Source organism: Bombus impatiens, unplaced genomic scaffold (assembly GCF_000188095.3).
Source record: "Bombus impatiens unplaced genomic scaffold, BIMP_2.2 scf_0019, whole genome shotgun sequence".
Taxonomy (NCBI): Eukaryota; Metazoa; Arthropoda; class Insecta; order Hymenoptera; family Apidae; genus Bombus; species Bombus impatiens.
The window spans coordinates 1,341,587-1,359,394 of NT_176438.1; the positions used below are offsets into that span (position 1 = coordinate 1,341,587).

General features: G+C 45.7%; 1 protein-coding gene and 2 long non-coding RNA genes across 10 annotated transcripts in view; 1 reads left to right on the forward strand and 2 right to left on the reverse strand.

Moving 5' to 3' along the window:
• LOC112212145 overlaps window positions 1-2,824 on the reverse strand; it is a 3,441-nt gene extending 617 nt beyond the window's left edge. The window contains exon 1 of the long non-coding RNA XR_002945938.2: window positions 1,009-2,824. This is a non-coding gene — a long non-coding RNA (uncharacterized LOC112212145). The remainder of the gene's footprint in view (window positions 1-1,008) is intronic.
• The window catches only part of LOC100743206 (potassium voltage-gated channel protein Shaker), a 183,903-nt gene that overhangs the window by 124,114 nt on the left and 41,981 nt on the right, over window positions 1-17,808 (reverse strand). Inside the window, exon 1 of one of the 8 annotated variants that reach the window (XM_024364916.2) lies at window positions 6,804-7,585. The exons of the other annotated variants lie outside the window; for them this stretch is intronic. Coding sequence (XP_024220684.1) covers window positions 6,804-6,886 — 83 coding nt within the window. The 5' untranslated portion in view covers window positions 6,887-7,585. Of the gene's footprint in view, window positions 1-6,803; window positions 7,586-17,808 lie in introns of those variants that run through there. 8 annotated transcript variants of the gene reach the window in all.
• Window positions 1-17,808, forward strand: part of LOC117151252 — a 116,862-nt gene that overhangs the window by 69,886 nt on the left and 29,168 nt on the right. The window lies entirely within an intron of this gene.

Genomic DNA, 17,808 nt, shown 5'->3' on the forward strand with positions numbered 1-17,808 from the left:
GCGGGAAGAGGCTGGAAGCCGTGACAACGCGTGTACGATAGCGTACACAGCAACGTCCAAACACGGTCTTCCTTCCGTTCCGCGATCACGCCGACTCACTTCGCGCACCACATCGCACGAATCTCTCGCCCTGTACGACTCGTGCTTTCGCTGAATACCACCTGGTGGCAGCACCGGTGCGCGAGCCGCGAGAAATTGGCAGAATCACGGGGAGGAGGAAGGTCGGAAGGTGGCAAGGCCACCGTGTGCTCCCGATACCGATCGGATCCCGCTAACCGATACGCCGAGCTGGAAGGCGGCCATCGAGCGTATCCGATCGAGCGACCCTTCGACACGGCGCGACCTCGCGCCCCGAACCAATCTCCGGTGTGGCGTGCTACGCTTCACTTGGGAAACGCCAACGGAATTCTAATAGGCATTCCGACCAATGCTCGGCTATGTTCGCGCCCTCGCGAATCCCTGGATCCGTGCCAACTTTCCCCCATTAGTCTGGCTATCGACGACATTCCCTAATTTGTAACGAAAGGGTGGAACGTTCGAAAAGTAGAGCGAAACTTCGCAACTTCTTAAACGATTACGTTTAAGCGGTTTCGCGCCTTTTCCTCTCCCTTACTCGGCTGGTCGTGGAACGCGACCTAAACAGTCGATCGTTAAACGCGAGAAAGAGTGAGCACGAGGCGGAGGACTACTCGAACCAGAACATCCATTTACATTCAATCTCACGCAGTCACACGTCCGACCAATTAACCCGCTATCCACGCCCTCCTCACCGCCAAACCAAAATAGATATAGTTGCAGGGAGTGCCGCGAGGCGGCAGCACCGAAAACGTCCCACGAGACAGATGCATCGGGAGATAAGCGAGGAATTTCGAGTTGAAAAAATTCGAAAGCACGGAAAAAGGGGGAAGAATACACACGACCGAGCCAGACGACGAAAGGAGTCGCGTTTGGCATGGTGCAACGCGGCGAGCAGAACCAGTCGGTGGTTACACCACGTGCTCGACCTACCGTGTCGATCGAGCTGGCGACCATCCAGCCTCGCACGAACTCACTCGCGACGGTTACAAACGTCTCCCTTCGTGTGTATGTGACCGCGAGACCGATGATCCAACCATCTCGGACATTTGCCTTCACGGAGATCGTTCACCCTCGCGTCGATCAGACGAGTCGTGCGACGTATCCGAGTTCGTTGTTGTTTCGATTCGCCCAATCCTCTCCACTCGAGTGCACGGAACACCGTTGTCGCGCCTTCGCCTCGACATTGTCAGCGTTCGTTCACCTCGCGAGATGTCGCGAAATTTCTTTGCACACAATCGGTTGCAGATTACTGGTGCGTGCTTTTCTTCGCTGAAGCGATTACGAAGCCGAGTTCCTCACGATGGGAACGCACATCCCGATCGTCAATCACTCGCGTCAGTCGTGCACCTCCCTCCCGCCCAAACTCATTTTTCCGAACGGTGAGTCGAAGCTCCGAAAGATGGCGACGGCGTAGCACGCCACGAGCGCCCACCCGGTCAATACCAGAAAACGAAGAAAGGATCCAGAGGTTTGGCGGCACGCTAACCTCAATTCCAACGGCGCGCCACTGCCGCAATTCTTTATTGCCGCGTTCTTGCTCCCGATCCAGGGAACCTGCAGATCGATACGCCAAGCCCGTGGCCTTGAGCGCGGCAAACTTTTTAAACCATCTTTACGCGTTTACAAGATTCGTCATCGCGTCGCTTTACATTCGCAACTAAGCAAACTGTCGAAATCGATCTCTCGCCGTCAGTCGTTTTTCAAAATCGCACGGCATCGTAGTCTTCTCCGTTCGTAGCGACCCGTTTTTCTAATTTAATCGCGATAATGCACGGATACGGAACGGTGTCGGATTATTTTCGGATATCGAACGAAAGAGAGGGTCTGTCACGAAGCCATCGGCACTTGCACGTTTAAATCTCATACGGTACGGTTCGATGGTTGCTAATGACAAGCGTGATCCGATCACCAATTTCACCCGCACTAATCGCGCGTGCATTCAAACGGCAGTCTTCTGTTCGAGCGTTTTGACGGGAGAAAAAATAGAAAAAGGGGAAGAATAAAGAGAAATGAAGCGGGGCGTTAACGTGCTGTTTAATTGGAGGACGAAACGCGTCGAGAACCAGTCGCGTATCGATCCGCGATCGCGCTAACTCGATTCCAGAGGTCGCGTAATAAAAAATAGTTTTCTACTCCTCGTTACTTTTGCCACGAACATAGCAACCCACTTCGAAATCGGTTCCCTTTCAACTATAGACACACTTGCGACTTGCAGAACGAAACTTTCGAAGTGTCCCTCATTTGCCACATTTTCTACCCTAATCGAATTCTTAAGCTCGTAGCACATAGCGCACCTACGAGTTTCGCTCGGTCAAAGCGCCGATCCAATTAATTTCGATTCCCCTGCAATACCAGGCCCGGTGCGATCATGCGAATCATTCGGCGAAAACTAACGAGGAAACAATGCCATCGAAATTAAGAACTATACCGGAAACTGGTATTTCCAGTGTCTTCAAGAAGATACGAAGTTCCAAGAATTTTCGCAGATTCCCAAGGGATTTTTCCCAATTTTCAAAACTTTGTCCTACATTCAGTTTCTACGCGGAGATTGAAAATTGACAGCACATTTTAAGAAGGAGATCCGAAGCAATCGACGACTGTTTCTAAGAAACTCCGCACTCTCCTGTTCGAAGATCTCGAGCGAAGCAGAGCGGATTCGAAATTACGCGCAATCTCACACTCGTACCGCCGTGTCACCGAGCTAATTCTCTCGAAACTCGAGTCTTCTCTTTGCAGACGATCGTCTCTACCCACCCGTCGTCCCGTGACGGAGAAATCGGCGTTGAAAGTGAGATTCGTGGCTATCATCCACGAAGATGAGAAGCAGAGTAGAATTGCCGAGAAGACGAAGACGAGTTTGCAGACCGATTCTGTGGTAGATCGGGTTTGCGTGGTCGAACGGTGTGTATGTTCGAGAGGAAGCTGTCGTCAGGATTCGGCCAATGAGTGACGCGAATGGTAGCACGGCGTCGGTATAACTGACTCTCTCTCCTGACCCAGCGTACACGACCTGGCTTGTGGCAAGCAAGCAAGTAGCAGGCGTATCCGTGGTTGGTCAGCCGGTAGACCGTTTGCTAGCGATGGACTTGATCCGATTACCGACTTTTCCCTGTCGCGATCGATTCGGTCGCGGGGCCAACCCCTCCGTTCACGATTCAAATAAGCCTGAATATTCTTTTGACGTATGCTGATACATGCGAAATATCCCGGTAGGAAGAGATCGTTTCCATAAACTATGGCTTATCCTTTAACCTAAAACTTTTCTCTCTTCTTTCTTTTTTTTTTTTTATCTTACGATCCATTTTATTGGCGGCATAAAGTCACTGGTATACGTACATCGCTTTATTGGTATAAATTCTCCCTAAGCTGGAATAGTAATTTAATTCATTCGGTTGGTAACAACGATATTCTGTGAAATTGTTCTATCATCGGAAATTAAATTCGATTCGAGTTATTATGACGGAGGCAACTTCCCTTCTATGATACTTGGACCCATCGCTGCCCGCAACCCGCTTGACACGTCTGTCGACTTGCGTGCGTTCCATACCATGGGCTCTCGCAATAGCACACGCTGTTCCTTGCAGGATCGGTATCATTAAGAATTTGCTTTCGTCGCTTGCGCCGATGTCGCGTGTTACTCTCGTATCCAGGAAATTAGGTCGGTTGTTCCAAACAGGGGCAACATCGATTCCCGAACAAGGTCGCCAGGAATGCTCTCAAGCAACTCGTTTCAATTACTGCCGTTTCGTTTTCCCATTTCCAGCTAGTTCTTCCGCTTCGCAGAATCTCGTGACGAAATCGAACCTGCGGACGCCACTCTCGAGTGCTGGCTAATTCGCATTATTTTTACGATTATCAAAGAAGGGGACGCTCTTCGACAGCCTGATTTTTTTTTTTCGAGGAACAATTTTTAAAATGCAAATCCGAGGACACGATCTGCCGTAGATAGCAGAGGACTGACGTAACAATGTTCAAACAACGATTCTTCTAAAAAGGTCAATTAGGGGTTTGTTTGTCAAGGTTGTGCGGAGGATCCCGCTATTTTCTTTTCACTTGGAGCAATGTTAAAAAATCTGGGCCGCTGGGTAGCGCACACCGTTGGATTTGAAGCAAAACGGCAAAGGCTCGTACACAGAGAGCGAACAACACGCTATAGGCCATCGTCGCCACGTAACAGAAAGTTTACCCTGGGGGCGGTGGTTTGTGGAACGGTAGCCTGCAGGGCGTCGTGACGCTCCGTAACCGTATACCGCATGTCGCCGACCCCCACGTTCACCTGTTTAACGCGCCGTGCCCCAGTAGTCGAGTTTACCGGACATGCACGACACGTTCTGCGCGTCGATGCTGATTCAGCCGGCGATTAAAAAGATTCCGATTAAAAGACGCATGCCACCTCCAACCTAGCCGCAAATATCGTTTTTGCTTCTTCGATCGCCACTATACTCCACGATAGCGTTTAAGAAGATATTCGTTTCGTTCTATTTGCGTCGAGTTCACCATACGTTGGCGTGTAATTCCTGCCCGACTATAAACGTGGAAATAGCTCGGCTTCATACGTTCCAATTTCACTGGTCGCAGTGGCGTTTACGGTTTCATAATCGTCAATGGAGGCGAGTGAACAAAAAGCAAAATGTTGGCCGACCTCGTGCCATGTGGAACACGTGCTAACAAGGTGACACGAAACGGTTGACAAGTCGTATACAGTTTCGCGTACGACGACCTATTGGACGGGTTGCTAGTCGGCCCACAAGCCGTTTCAGTTCTATAGCTTAGTAGCGTTTCTAATGTACAAACATGCCGCTTGGTATTCAAGATCGCCTATCGAAACCTATTACTATAAAGGAACTTGTTCGAATAACCAGTTACCGACAGTAAGCAATGAAAATATATCTTTGGTTCGATTATTCTGACAGATTGTGCGTTCAATTTCCGAAGGTTATCGCGCGATTGTTAAATGATTCTTTTTACGGGAAAGTCGGGTAGCTTAAGCTGGCGTACGTTGATTAAAGCAACGCGCCTTGAACGATTGTCGAAGATATTTTCACAACAGCGATTAATATAATAAGCAGCAAGAGGGTAAATATGTACGTGACATGCGTAGGGAGAATAAATGCACGGGTATGTTCGTTGCAGCGGTGCACGAGGGGGGAAATATGCGATTACTTGCAGGCGATTCTCGACCTGGGTCAATAGTGCACAGTTCAGTTGCCCCTTTTTTTCCTTAAACGGCATTCATCAAATTGCCGGCAGCGACTTTGTTCGAACCGACCGGGATAATGTAGGAACCGTGAAATCGCATGCGACAATGCGTTAGTTCGACCGCTACGATAATAAGAAGAATAGCGAAGGAACGACAAACGTAAAGAAAATATGCTCAACTGAATGGCTGCAAGCATTTCGCGTTATTCTTGGAACGAAGTTAGCAGATTTCGGGCGAAACGCAGCGCCGCGATAGAGGCAAATAACATTGTTTGCGAATGTCAAAGCCTACCTCGTAGCTCGTAAAACTTTTACGGCCGAAGGATATATATCCGTAGGTCGAATCGCGTGGAGTAGTCTAAAAGAACTGCATAGCGATTATGTTAACGGCCACCGTGACGCCGAGGTGTCTGACGCAGGTAATTTTGCGAAACGATCTACACGAAAGCAACGATGTACTCGAGCTTGTCCAGTAGAGCTGCCAGAACGCGAAAGTTGTTTGCCAAATTCTCGGTAAAGCGCATAGAAACTCTCAACCGGTTGGCGTTCGATTCGAATACGCCTTGTTCATCTCGAAGGGCGATCCTCCTCGCCGCTCGTGTACACTCGTACACAGCCTGAACTGACCGCAAACTATCCAATCAATTTCAGCCTGTATGCAAGTTGAACAACCTATATAGCGGTTGTCACGGTGTATCTGGTATACTCGGATCTATTATACGACCTGTGCGATTCTATCGTTTCGATTGCCGAGAGGCGATATATGCACACAGTTGGACAAAACGTTCCAGCTTGTTTGCCAATCCGGGCGTACGTTTTTCTATGATCCATTGTATCGACGTATATATCGATTCTTGCAAACGAGATGACGCAACGGTCTCATTTTTTAAGTAAAAATTAGGGTAAGTTATTAACGAGTCGGTCATTGAAAGTCGATCGATTCTATTTTTTCTTTGAGATTTTCAATGAAAAACAAGTATCGCCAGGTATCGTCCAAATGCTTGGCGAATGAACACGTTGCAATTGTTATCTGGCACCTGCATTAGTGTCGACAAGGTCGGGCGCGTTCTTTATCTGTTTCCTAAAGCTTGCGTTAGATGGCAGCAGCTTCCCAAGAATAATCGTCCTACCACTTATCTTCCCTGACAATCTATATTTACCCAAACTTTAAAGTATTCTGATAATGAAAATGTAAGTGGGAGGAAACAAGTGTCCTTGAATTCCCTGCTTACGGTACAAAAGATATTTGAATAATATTAGCTAGTACTATTTCATTGAACAGCGGAAAGGGTTCTCGTATAAATCAAGGTTCGAATCTTTTCTAAAATCTCTTCGCTTTTCGGAAGCCATCAATATCTGTCTTGTAATGAATAAACCTTTAAATGATATTTTAGCGTATCTTTGCTCCTACGAAATCAAAGATATTGGCAAACTCGATCGATTGACAATTCACACGATTATTCTCAAACTCTTAGGAAGCGTTATCGCAAAGTATACACTTTATGGAAACAAAAGCCGATCGTTACCTTTTCTTATTTTCCGAAGATATCCGTCGGTGTCGCGGTAACATCTTCATGCCGATGAAAGCGCCTCTCATGCCAGCATGCATCGTGATTAGTCATTTAGTTACACACACCGGAAATTCAACGAAATTTGCACAATTCAACGAGCAAGGAGTGCTAGTAAGACGGAAAAAAAGCCTTCGTAGATCTGTGACGTCGCAAAGACATTTCATAGACAAAGCGGCCTGGAATGTCATGAAATATTCTCGGACAATTCGCTGAAAAAATAGAAACGCGACTCGTGAAACACATCTCTACTTCGTGTACTCGTTACTTGCCGAAAACGACCCTTTAAGACCGACCGAGCGAGAAATCGAGAAACCAGCTTTATGATTTCAAAGGGTCAAATTTTCAATATGATTTACCGTCGATGTCTTCACCGTACGATTGTCATCAATGACTCACTAATCCTTCACTCTTTGACTATACGACTTCCGACACCAAGTTCTTTTTTTTTATTCACGAGTATACACTTTGTAGACTACAGTCAGTGTATTCTGTATATCCAATTTTCGACGATGACAAATTTCGAGTAGACTTTTTTTCCATTCCGATTGTTGCGCATTGCCGATCGGGTTTCCTTCGCCGCTTGCTTATTTTTCCATTTTGTCTTTATATATCTCGCTTTCGATTCGTAATCGGCGACACTACTGCACGCGTCAACGAAACACAGGACCTTTCATTTTCAATCGAGCAAAGCCGAGTTCGAAAGGCGATGCTCGCGGCAGCAACCATTAGGGTCCAGTGAAACGAAGAAATCGTTCGACACTGGATGATAGTTTGAACGACACATCGTCCGAGGTCCAAAGTCGTCCGTTGCTTTCGGCTGCAACTATACGTTGAAAGGGGGGGAAAGAGCAACAGAGTCTCGAAAATATCGCGTGCCCGGTTGCGGGAATCGCACAGTTCAAAATGTAGATTTCGGTGAAAGTAAAGTGCTTCCCTTCGTGTTAAAACGATATCCACGCACTTAATTTACGAGGGAGAGACAAACGGAAAACGAATAACCATCGAAACTGAATAACGATCTTTCTTAGTCGATGACACGATACTGGATGAATATTATGCGAAATAACGCTTCGATTGTTTCGCATTGCCGTGACCCCTCCCATGCACTCATTTCCGCGCAAAAGTTTTATTATTCTAAGCATAGTTACCAATGCAGGTGACGAACTCGCCGTGCATTCGTATCAGCAGCAACCATCGCTTTATGTTAATTAACAGATAAGCAACACGATTTAATGGAACGTTGTTTTCAAACGGTCTGCTGCATATTTATGCACGTACGTAGATATGGAAATATTTACCAAACGAATAAATATTTGACCGAGTTGATCGTTTACGTTTAATAATCCTCGCAATTTCGAACAAATCGTTCGTGACGTAAAACTCACGGGACCGTTGAGGCACGAACCGTTGGCAAAATATCGATGAAATGTTTTCACCCATTCGAACGTCACTCATCTGCGCTCTATTATCATTAACCTAATAATTTACGAAATATTATTGGCACGTTTGCTTTCCTACATTCTCAAGTACCGCCAAGTTACAGTGTAAACTATATAGGCTGCAGGTTATACGGCGGTTAAGATTTTAATGGCCAGATAACAATCTTAATGGACTCTGCTAATCTTCCGCGAGAGGAACAGAGGAGTTTAACGTCCCAGGTGTCTATGTAGTAGAGGTCGCGGCGACGGCCTATAAATTACAGTGCCTGCATATACTACGCGCATATACGTAGATAGGTTCGGCCGCCTAGCGGAGCGATCGGAAGCAGCCTGAACGAGCAAGTGCTTTCTTGAAAATGAACGAATCGTCGCATGTAGCGATTTAACTGGACGAATGAAAAATTTTTCTGACCCGGTTTCTGCTCTGATAGATGATTAAACGATGATTAAAATTGCTCCTCTGTATAAAACCTCTGCGCGATCTTCTCAAAGCTTCACGATAGCTTTGCCAATTTCTTCCCAATTTCTGTATTATTCGTGCAGAGGTTTGAATCGGCGGAAGAGAAAAGGTTGGCGATTCCTTAAAAAACCGCAGTTCCGAAAATTAACGGAGAACGAATGAACGTTGAAAGACAGTCGCGTCTATTTCCAGACACTCGCAGGTGTGCTGGCTCATCGAGATTTTTCGTGCGACTTTTATCGTGAGAAGTAGGGGAAAGGAGAGGCATAGAGAGGTGTCGATGTGGCATCGTTACGCTCCTGACATATTTGAATATGTGACAGAGCGTGGGTAGAGTAAGAGCCAGTATATTTTGGAAACGAAGGTAGCGCTCTGCCTGGCAACGACAAGATGGAATGGCCACGGGCGAAACGCCAGAAACTACATTTCCCGTGGTAAATAGGGTAGACACTAGACGCGGCGTAGCCACGGCCGCCATTGATAAACGGGCACGATTCGACCCCGTTTCAAGGTTTTGCGATTCATAAGCATCGTTGGTGAATGGTTTAGATTCCCAGTCTGTTAATCTGTTAAACGCGGACTCACTTGATTCCAGTCGTTTTCCCTGTCTCCGAGTAAAGTAAACCGCTACCAGTTACGCTCTTTTCAAAAACGATCTAAGCAATGCCGATTGCAATCTAACTTTCGAACAAATGCGATACACCGCGTGAAAATGGGAAGACCTCTTGTACAGGCAAATACGCGTATTTTTCTATTTAAATAATATTTCCTTAATTTAATCCTTTGTCCTACAACGAGTGAGACTCGTGGTAAGAAATTTCGGCGAAAAACAATAAACACGAGCCTGACTCGTATTTCGTTCGGACCAAACGTAAACAACACGAGCCTGGCTCGTGACTCAGTTTTTTTTTTTTTTTTTTTTTTACATTTTACAATTTGTCCAGTAGGACATTTGGTAAACTATTATAGCTTAGTGGTATAATAATATAACACGTGGATGGCTACCCCCAGTGAGATACCATCTTCGAATTCGATTGATTTATTTCTTTAGTGTGGTGAGTGTTTGTTTGTTAGGTTATGTCCTTTGTGCGATCTGGGTGACTCAGTTGTCCGCGATATTTTCTTACTTTAGTTACGTGTAATTCTTCGTTACGTTCACACGTTTAGGATATAATTCTCTAAAAGAATGAAAAAACTCTTATACTTATCGTGTAAGTGAAAGGAAAATCTAATATTGTTGATAATAGTGCGAAGTATGTTATTATCGCGGACAGTGATTCGATAGATCCTTCCGATAATGACAGTGACGGTAGCGATATTGTGTTTACCATTGTGTTTCATTGTTTCGAAAAATATCATACAGTTGAAGATTACTAATTTTCTCAAAACGTTATTAATTTAAACAAAGTATTAATTTACAAATTCTTACCGATACATTGCCCACTTTCAAATAATAAATCATTTTTGTTCACCGATCAATCGATCATAATTACTTCCCAGACATCTTCAAAGTATTAATTGTGTCCAAACGTGTTTATCATTTCACAATTCCTTTCGTGTGTCACAAAACGCATACATTTTGCGCAAGATCGAGCACACGACTGAACAGCTAAATGACTCGACGCGTGACCGACCTTCTTGTTTACTGCGGCCGGAGCAATCGGCAGTTAGCGGGTAGAACAAAGGGATAATAACGTAGTATCGTGTGGAAGTTTCACATTCGATACGCGTGCAGAAAAGTTATTCCCATTTAACGTGGCATTCTTTGATAATCCTAAACGGATTAGACAAGGATGACGATGCACGCGCACCATTTTGATAACTCGGTTCAGCCGTTCGATCGGTTTAGTGGGAAATCATCGCTTTAAGAGAATTTCAGTTTACAAGCTGCCGCGAGAAAGCTTTAAAAACAATTACGTCGCGTTTAATTGCGATCCGTGTAAGCGTTTACGGTATACGGAAGCGATTGGATCCGTTACGCTCGTCTGCGTCCGAAATTCCCCGCTAACGAGAGAAAAAACATAAAGGGAAGAGGCATAAAGTACTTTTACACGGGCGACCGATCAAATTTGTAAATCTATCACGTACGTTCCACGTGTTCCCGTTTGAATTTATGAAGCTGCGTTCCGTGCAACGACCCGCTGCATAAAATAACCCGCTATCACAGAGTGACGTGCTCGTGATTAAGCGTACGCAAACATACGATTCTACCTAGGGCTAATTTAAAAACAACCGTTCTCTCGCCTGCCGGTCTACGGGTTAAGAGAACAACGTGGAAGCCGTGTTTAGCCCTGGCTCTGATCGAAGATTACTTTCCAGCGGAAATGAGACAGAGGGTTCAACGTCTGAAAAAATAAGCGACTAAAGACAAAAGATAGATATCGTAAGATAAAATACAAGAAGGTACATGAATATGGATGAGCAGAAGACGTAGAAAATTAAATTTTTAAGGACTTTAGAAATCCTGGCGCTCTTAGAACCCTCTACGATTCTTTAGTTTTATCCCATTCGAAATATACCAGTGTATAGTCGACGCAAGTAGAGCAATGCTGTCGAAAAAACGTAGCGTAAATCTTTTTGCGTCTGCCTTTCGTTCCCTTATTCGTCTTATGCATATTCCTGATCATAATTACGACCCCGTACTACGTAGATTGAACATGGTTATCGCTGGAAAACAGGAGACAGATTGCCGACATTTTTATCTTGTTTAAAATTTTACATAATTTCGTCGATCGCACTCAGCTTTCCCGGCTTATAAATTTTAGCGCGTGTTCGCGGTCTTTGCGTAATGCTATGGTTTTCCTGGTTACTTTCTTCGCGTACGATATCAGAAACAACAACTCCATTATCAGGGCACGTACACGTGTTAACGCATTATCGGATCATGTTCATCGCGTTTCTGCATCTTTTCATAATTTTAGACGTTCGGTGTTGACGATATGTAAAATTATTTAGAACGTAACATATTTCTCTATTTAACGACGTAGTCCTACTTCGCTTTGTTTCGCTCGTAACATAACCTTCAAAATTCTGCGACATTGCAACGCCTATTATAAACGTATATTTATATATAATGAATAAGTATATAAATAAATAAATAAATTTGGTAATAATAAATAATAACAATACCCGTTAACAGCGGTCAAAGTTTCCCGATAGACGGTACTAATAACAGAGCGGAGGTCAGGTAACATTCGACGCGATAATCGAGCATGGCGGCAGCCTAATTAGCTCCGCGGCAGAGAGATACGCAGCCGGAGACCGAGTCTGGTGGACGTTCCATTCTGCGCATTCTCCACGTGCCAAATTCCAAGGTAATTCCCATTCTCTGACACAGGGACGCGTTGCTGGCTGCGTGCTGGCCGTTCCGAAGCCACGCGATTCCTGTTGCTGAACGACGATTGCCAGCGATCCACCGGATAGCTAGCTGAACCTTTCTTCCAACTGTGGGGGACCGAAATTTCATCAGGTGCGCGCAATGACGTTAACTGGATGCAGTCGTTGCACGATCGATCACGCGGCCAGGCCGCACTGCGAAAATCGCTGCCATTGCCTCGAAACTTTTCGTTTGTTTTAAAAACATCTGCAACCCGCGAAGAATGCCGCTGTATCGTCGGCGATGCGACGTACAAAACGTCAGCCATTCGCTCGACCGATTCCAGCGCCTTCGTTTCAGCGAATATGTAGTATGTATGTATACATCTAATTAGTCGTGTCATTGACGCGACGTCCACGCCGCAAATCGCTTGCGCCGAACATTGAAAGTGCCACGTGAAAAGTCACGTCGGTATTCTCTGCCGGAAGAGGTCGGTCAACGCTGGATGACAGGCTAATCGCAGATTCGTAGACAGAGAAGCTGGAGATCGGCGAAAGACCATCTAACTGCAGCGCGAAGCGTAAGACGCTACTGTTGACGGTTATAAAGTATTCATTAGGTAATTTTCTCGACAGCAGTGGAGTTAAAGGATTGGGTGGAGAAAGGAGTGGTGGTACTTTGAATCTGTCGAAATACCTTTTAAACTCTTGTTACGTAATCGGACATAATCGCAGCGTTAGAACGACGCCGAGGACGAAACGAATCCTCGCAAGTCAATAGCTACTTGATACCATTCTTTACGTTCTCCTCGTTATGACGCGTTGACTCGATCAACGAGTAAGACTTTACCTACCGAGAAAACCGATTCTTTCCGAGACCAGTACTATCGGACGATTTTACAATTGGTTTCTACAGAATTCCTGTCTGAATTCGTTTACTTATCGGCAGCCAGATGAAACGGGCTCTTCCGATAACTGCACTGAAAGAACAGTTGGTAATACCCACTTTCCGGTCTGTCTGCGAATTTATCGTTCTTATACGAGTGTTTTATTCGCTCGTGCGGATTTTATTCTCTATTTACCGACAGCTATCCTTTATTTCGATATTTCTCGCCTCAAGAGGCGTCTTTTTCGGGAGATTGTTTGGCATTGGAATTTCAATGGTCTTTCTGCGGCGATTTCCATTATTGTTAGTCAAAATTCATGAGACCGAGTGAACGCGGTTTAGTGTCGTCGCACTCTTGAAAGGGGCGTCCTAGGACACGAGCGCGCTGGTGCACGTGCACTCGCGCCGGTGCACTCTGCCTCCCCATGCTAGAAAGGAAAGGGATATTAAAGCGAGAACACATTCAACGGAGCGTTGGTAGGCAAACCGTAATAACAGCAAGTGGAAACGTCAGAACGGAAAACTCGCTCGTTGTCAAGCGTCTATTCGTAAAGCGGTTTCAGCCCAGGCATTACCCGCTTTCTTCCGCGAATCCTCTTCCTCGTAGTTTTTCATCTAAGAACGAAACCGCGTTCAATTCGCGCATAGTCGCGAGTAACGTTACATTACTTAGAAACGCGTCGCCCTTCTCCAAATTGTTCGAAATCTAAATCAAATCTGTATTATCGTATTCCATTTCGTGCCGTTTGCATTTGGAGACGAAACTACATTTCCAAAAAAATAAATCATCGACGATCTTTCCTAAAGCACGCCGAATTCTCAATCTTTCCGAGAAGCTTTTTAAAGACACGAGAGGCGTAAAAGCGAATCCATCGATTCCGCGGTAACCACGAAGTCCGTGGTGGACGAGGGGTGCTCGACCACTCGAAAGAGAAGAGAAAAAAGAGCGTGCCGACTGTTTACCGGGGATACGCGCGAGAAGCAAAGCGAGGCGAGGCGAGTGCGAGGCGAGTGCAGGCCAAGCAGGAAAGCGGGGCAGAGGGATATGTCGCAATGCGTCTTGACGTCACCGGTGGGACGTCGTTGGTGGGATTCGCTGGTAGATCGGCCAGCAGCGGGGCGGTACAGGACGAAAGAGGGAGGAACGGATGCACGTGCACCCGATGCATCTACGCCGCTACGAACCCCGCCATCTGTCGAGAACTCTTGACAACTGAGTCACGAGTTCGTTCGCTGATAAGACCGATCCTTTTTATCGATCTGCCGTTTCCTCGCCGCGGTCGTCGCTACCTTTCCCTTTCATTCATCCTATTGCAATCACGAACGCGCCCCAGCCCTTGGTATTAATTTTTAGTAATTTCGGTGAAACGAGGTGATACCAAGATGGAAATCAGATTCCGCGGAAAAAGATCCATGAAATTTTGTCGAATAAACTTCAAGGGGATAGTGGAACGTAATACGTGTTTCTTTGCTGAAGTTTCTTTATGCTCTGTGGCGGAACGCAAATCGATCTATCTATTATTATAGACGATATACGAAATCGGTCGTCTAAATTGTGGTTAGAAGCGTTTAATGACACGAATTAAACGCCTAAGGAGAGTAAGGTCGCCGATTCACAGCCATGAAATAGCAGTGAATTACTTCCACTTTACGTTTACCGCGTACACACGCGCCTCGTCGTAATCTGTCGGTCGGGCCGTAAGTCGAAGTCAAAGGGATAGAAACGAACAGAGCGTGTAACGATATCGGATAAATATAAATTTCACAGGGCTCGGCGCGACGTTAACTGAGCGCCGAACGATTTCGAATTTTCAACTATATTTAGTTAGCCTTTGACACACAAGACGAGAGAGACGATTCGCGCGTCCGACATTAATTTACCGGCTCTGGAATCTTTCACCTGAATATTTCGAAGCCGGCCGCTGCCTCGCTTACCGACTATGTAAATTCTTCAACCAACACGAGATTTACACGAAGATTCTGCTTCAACCGCGTTACTAATTGCAAGCTCGTAATTCTAAGGGACGCGATGTACCATGTAACGGGTGCAACCGAGTAATTTTCGACGAAACTTGCTAACGAATTTCCTTGGCTCTCCTGGGACAGCGCGTTTCCAGCGAGGCGATAAACACCCAGTAAATCTTCGCGAAGCTCGCGAGCTTGTGATTCCGTTAATCTCATCTTGGGCCTAATATCCTGAACGAGGGCGACCATGTAGGCCGAAAAACTGATCCAAGTGAATTATTATCGTCTCATATGAAGGACGCTCACTAAAATTACTTGTTCTCTCGAATCTTCCGCTCGAACGATAATGTCTGGCGTATCTGCCTCTCTCTTCTCCTCATTTCCTTCTCCACCCTTCCCTCCACTCTCGGAGAAGATCGATGATCTCGTCGGTTTCTCGTCGCTTAGAAACTTCCGGCGAAGGGAATTTAAGCCGGCGAGGGCGTTCATCGCGACCTTAAAAGACGAGGCTATTTTTGTCCCGTCCTTTCTAGCCGGTATAAACGTCCGAGATGAGAAGTTTGCGAACTTTCCGTGGCGACCTTCTTTCCTCCGAGAATCGGGGTTACTCCTCGTGCGTCGCGGAGAGTTTCCGGCCGCGTGTGTGCGACCGTCGTGGCAGCGCGAGCGCGAGCGCGCCATCGAACATCATCGAAAATCTGTTCGTGTGCCACGAGTCGGCTCCTAACTACGTTTCCAGATCCAACAAGAACGAAAGCCGAGAACCCTTCAACTTTTTCGCTCGCAAGTTATACGAGCTCGTTTCGATATGCTCGTTTCCCACCAGATGACGGTTATCGACGATCGGTTTCGAAGCACGAGCGGCGTCTCGCGACCAAAAAACCTATTAATTAATTCGCACTTCTTGCTTGAACGCGCGGCAATCGGTAGGAAGGGCCGAGGATTTCTCTGAACTGTCGGTAATTAAATGTTCGCGCTGACAAAAGCCGGACGGTTGCGTTTAAATAATCGAGAGGAAACGAAGCGTTCGTTAGCGAAACGCCTATCGCCTCGATGGAAGATTAAGAAACGATACAATTTCCTGAATATTCCACCCGATTGGCACATCGTTGCCGTTAATAGCCTGATCGATACCCGACGATTCGTACGATCTCGATTCCACGGAAATAATGAAAGAGCGTACGGTCGAGCGGAAAAAAGTAACCCATTTCCGGCGCAAATTGTCTATGTTCTTTTTAAAGGCCTTTACGTCTTTGTCCGTCGGTAATTGGGCTCTCTCTGGCATGACAATTGCCACTCGCATCCCGGTCTAATTTCAAGAAAGAAAAGCACGTGTGTGTATGTGTAGCGGTGCCAATTAAAGGCAGCGAAACGATGGTTACGTCGGAAAGTAATCACAGACCTTTCGACCGGCTATACGCGTCACCTTTCGAAATTGTGAAAGTCGAGTGCCGGCTCTTGCTTCCACAGCGTTCAAACACCGGCTGTTATTACCGCGTAATCTTCTACTGAAATTAAGGAGAGCTTCTTCTTAAAATGATTTATTCTTGTCGTTAGCTTAAAAAAAGTTGTACGACGCGACTTCGAATATGTTTTAAAGCAGAATCGGCTGCAACTGTTCGGAGTCGAGGTAACGTTTCTAAAAATAATTTTTTCCACGTCGTTAATCCGAAAAACGTATGTAAGCAGATTTACCTCGTTATCGGAGAAATTTATCTCCGATTCAATTGCCGACGATATTCTCTACTTTTTCTCCTCGTTTTTTCCCGCCCTTTTTTATATCACCGATGATACTTTTTAGTTTATAACTTTCATAAGAGAGCATAGATTCACCGGTGCGTGTCGATATCGACGAGCACCGCTTTCAAAGCAGGCACGGAAAAGAGCCTTTAGATCGCATACCAATGACCGCTCGCGTTTCACGCGGCTTTAAAAAGCGCTTCTCCTTTAGTGTCAACAAATGGCTCCGTAACTCGCCGTTGTCACAGTCGCGCGAAATAAAAATAACCAGCGTCGCCCGTAGTCGCGAACTAACTGAAGTCTCAAAAATAACTTAGCGCCATTCTCGTCGGTAAGATCCCTAAAAATTCATAGATATGTAATCGACTATCGATCTGTTCTAACGTTGCTGTCCGCGTTGCGATTAAAAAACAAAGCCTGTTAGCACGCCGATCGTCCGATCGAACAACGTCGATATGCCTCGCTGCTTTTTGTTTGGAACGTCGCGTGGAGACAGCAATTTTAAACGGATCTATAGTTGATTTTCGTTTATTGCCTTTAAAAAAAAAAAAAAAAGGGCGGAAAGCTATCACGAAAGAGGAATGCACAAAAGAGGCAGTCACGCTCCCGTATGCGGATAATACAGAATTATAGACAGCCGTGGAGATTAGTTTACCGAATGCATTGCGAAAGTTTCCTATCGAGACCAGTAGATGGCTCCACTCGTATGAGCCACGCCGACTCGATACACGTGTATCCTTAAGCACGACGTGCCGCGCTTTAAATGGACTCATACTACTGCGGCTGCTTAATACGATGCTTGTCTCCTCACGATCCTCGTTATTGAGATACATTATACCTCTCAAGCTAAACACTTGCTCGTGTTCACCGATCCACACCGATAAGGGATACTTGTTTTCGCTGTCGTGTCGCGAATAATACTGCAAATGATGTAGATAATTATCCGCAATTCTTTCTGTATGTTTATTTCCCCTCACAAATTACATATTACTATTCTTCCACTTATCATTATCCTCTTGTGTTATTAGCATCGTTTCCGTATCTTGCCTTTCAATTTTTGCCAAAATGTCTAATACCATGTAGATATAACATATACAATATCCGATATCCTTTACACCGAAAAACATGTAACTAACGATAATCGTGTTTTCAATC